Raw genomic sequence first — 2,219 nt, forward strand, 5'->3', positions numbered from 1 at the left:
ATAAAGAAAAAAGATTTTAAAGTAGAGTAATTGTTCTAAACAGTTGGCTTCAAGACATCTGATGATCCTCCCTGGGAAAAGGATGACGCCTTACTCTGAAGTTGTAATCAAGGCCCTTCACAATCAGAACAAATCTGCCTAGGCAACCGCTCCTGGCCCTCTCCAGCACTTCCTATGCTTCAGCCACGGGGCTGAAAATGTTTCAAGAATGCAGATATTTCTCATGGTGATTCCCTGTTTTCACCCTTAACTTTATATGAACTGCTCAATCTCAAGTTCAAGTATCATCTTGTTACTGCCTTCCCACACACACACAGTGGTTTCTTCTCTACACTGATCACTGTTTTGTGGGAAAGAACAATTAGTTAAAAACCTGTATCTTTTAATGAGATTGTCACTGAGGGCAGAGAACATGTCTTTTGCACCTTTGTGTTTCTTATTATTTGTGTGTTCAAAGAAGATGGAAGTATGGGATATGCCAAAATTTTCTGGTGTTTTCACAAAGAATATTCCACGAAAGTCGGTGTCTTCCTGGCTCTGTAAGAAGTGATGTCTCTGGTGGTCTCCCCACATTTGACTACCTTAAACTATACTAGTGTTAGCCACACAGTCTTCCACTTGCTGGGCATCCCTGGCCTTGAGGACCAGCACATGTGGATTTCCATCCCCTTCTTCATTTCCTATGTCATGACCCTGTTTGGGAACAGTTTGCTCATCTTCATCATCCTCACAAAGAGCAGCCTCCATGAAGCCATGTACCTCTTCCTCTGCATGCTGGCTGGAACAGACATTGTCCTCTCCACATGTACAGTACCTCAGGCCTTGGGCATCTTCTGGTTCCATGCTGAGGAGATCTCGCTGGATCGCTGCATCACTCAGGTATTCTTCCTCACTTCCACCTTCATGACTGAGTCAGGGATCTTGCTGGTGATGGCATTTGACCGCTACATTGCCATATGCTACCCACTCAGATACACAGCTATTCTTACACATGCACTGATTGGGAAAATTGGTGTGACAATCTTTCTGAGAAGTTTTGGTACAGTATTCCCCATAATATTTCTCCTGAAAAGGCTGACTTTTTGCAGAAGTAATATTCTTCCACACACTGTTTGTGAGCACATTGGGTTGGCTAAATTTTCTTGTGATGACATACGAATAAACATCTGGTATGGATTTTTTCTCCTACTGTCAACAATTGCTTTAGATGTCTGTCTAATTTGTGTTTCATATATCCTTATTCTACGTGCTGTCTTTCGCATCCCTTCCCGAGATGCTCGCTCCAAAGCTCTCAACACATGTGGTTCCCATGTCTGCATCATCATCCTCTTTTATGGACCTGGGATCTTCTCAGTCCTCACTCAGCGGTTCGGACACCACATTTCACCCTCTGTCCATATCCTGCTGGCCCATATCTGCATTATGATACCTCCTATGCTGAATCCCATCATTTATGGAATCAAGACCAAAGAGATCCGGGGCCAGATGATTCATATCTTGTTTTCAAAACAGATATGACTTTGGGAATAGAAACCAGATCAGTTTTCTCAACATTTCTAGCCATGCATTGAGGTAAGCTTTAAAAGCCCAAGTATATGAGGGACAACTGAGACTATATATCTATGTAGTCTATAGACTGTATCTCACCAAGTATATGTTTCTGGAGCAAGTCCACAGGGGAACTTGAGGCATGCTTCTCTTATTTTGTTAATCTTCACCTGAAGATATTTTTCCATTGATTTTTTGATAGAGTGGGAGAGAGGGAAGGAGAGAGAGAGAGAGAGAAACAGAAACATAGATGTGAGAGAGACACATTGATTAGTTGCCTCCCACATGACCCTGACCAGGTCTGGGGATTGAACCTGCAACTCAGTTACATGCCCTTGACTGGGAATCAAACCCACGACCCTCGGGTCCGTGGATTAATGCTCTAACCACTGAGCAAAGCTGGCCAGGGCATTTTAAAATTATTTTATTTTTTTATTTTGGGACATGCTTTACAAAGTCTCTCTTCAATAATAACAGATCAGTATCTTTGTGGCTCCATAAGCTTTCTCAGTCAGAGTATGATCAATAAACCGTTCCTAGTCTATAATCTGAGATAGGTATTTGGAAAGAGATGAATCATTGATAATTGCGGGACTACTCTTTCTTGCTTTATGCCATGCTGTGGTGAAATAGTTACCATTCTTCTTATCTACATTGAGATGTTAATCTAA

At 42.0% G+C, this 2,219-nt stretch overlaps 1 protein-coding gene across 1 annotated transcript; it reads left to right on the forward strand.

Annotated features, from left to right (window-relative positions):
* Window positions 1-549: 549 nt before the first annotated feature.
* Window positions 550-1,518, forward strand: LOC118628550 (olfactory receptor 52B4-like). The gene has a single exon (XM_036259531.1). The coding sequence runs from the start codon at window positions 550-552 to the stop codon at window positions 1,516-1,518; it is 969 nt and encodes a 322-aa protein (XP_036115424.1).
* Window positions 1,519-2,219: the final 701 nt, after the last annotated feature.

Source organism: Molossus molossus, unplaced genomic scaffold (genome assembly GCF_014108415.1).
Source record: "Molossus molossus isolate mMolMol1 unplaced genomic scaffold, mMolMol1.p scaffold_m16_p_13, whole genome shotgun sequence".
Taxonomy (NCBI): Eukaryota; Metazoa; Chordata; class Mammalia; order Chiroptera; family Molossidae; genus Molossus; species Molossus molossus.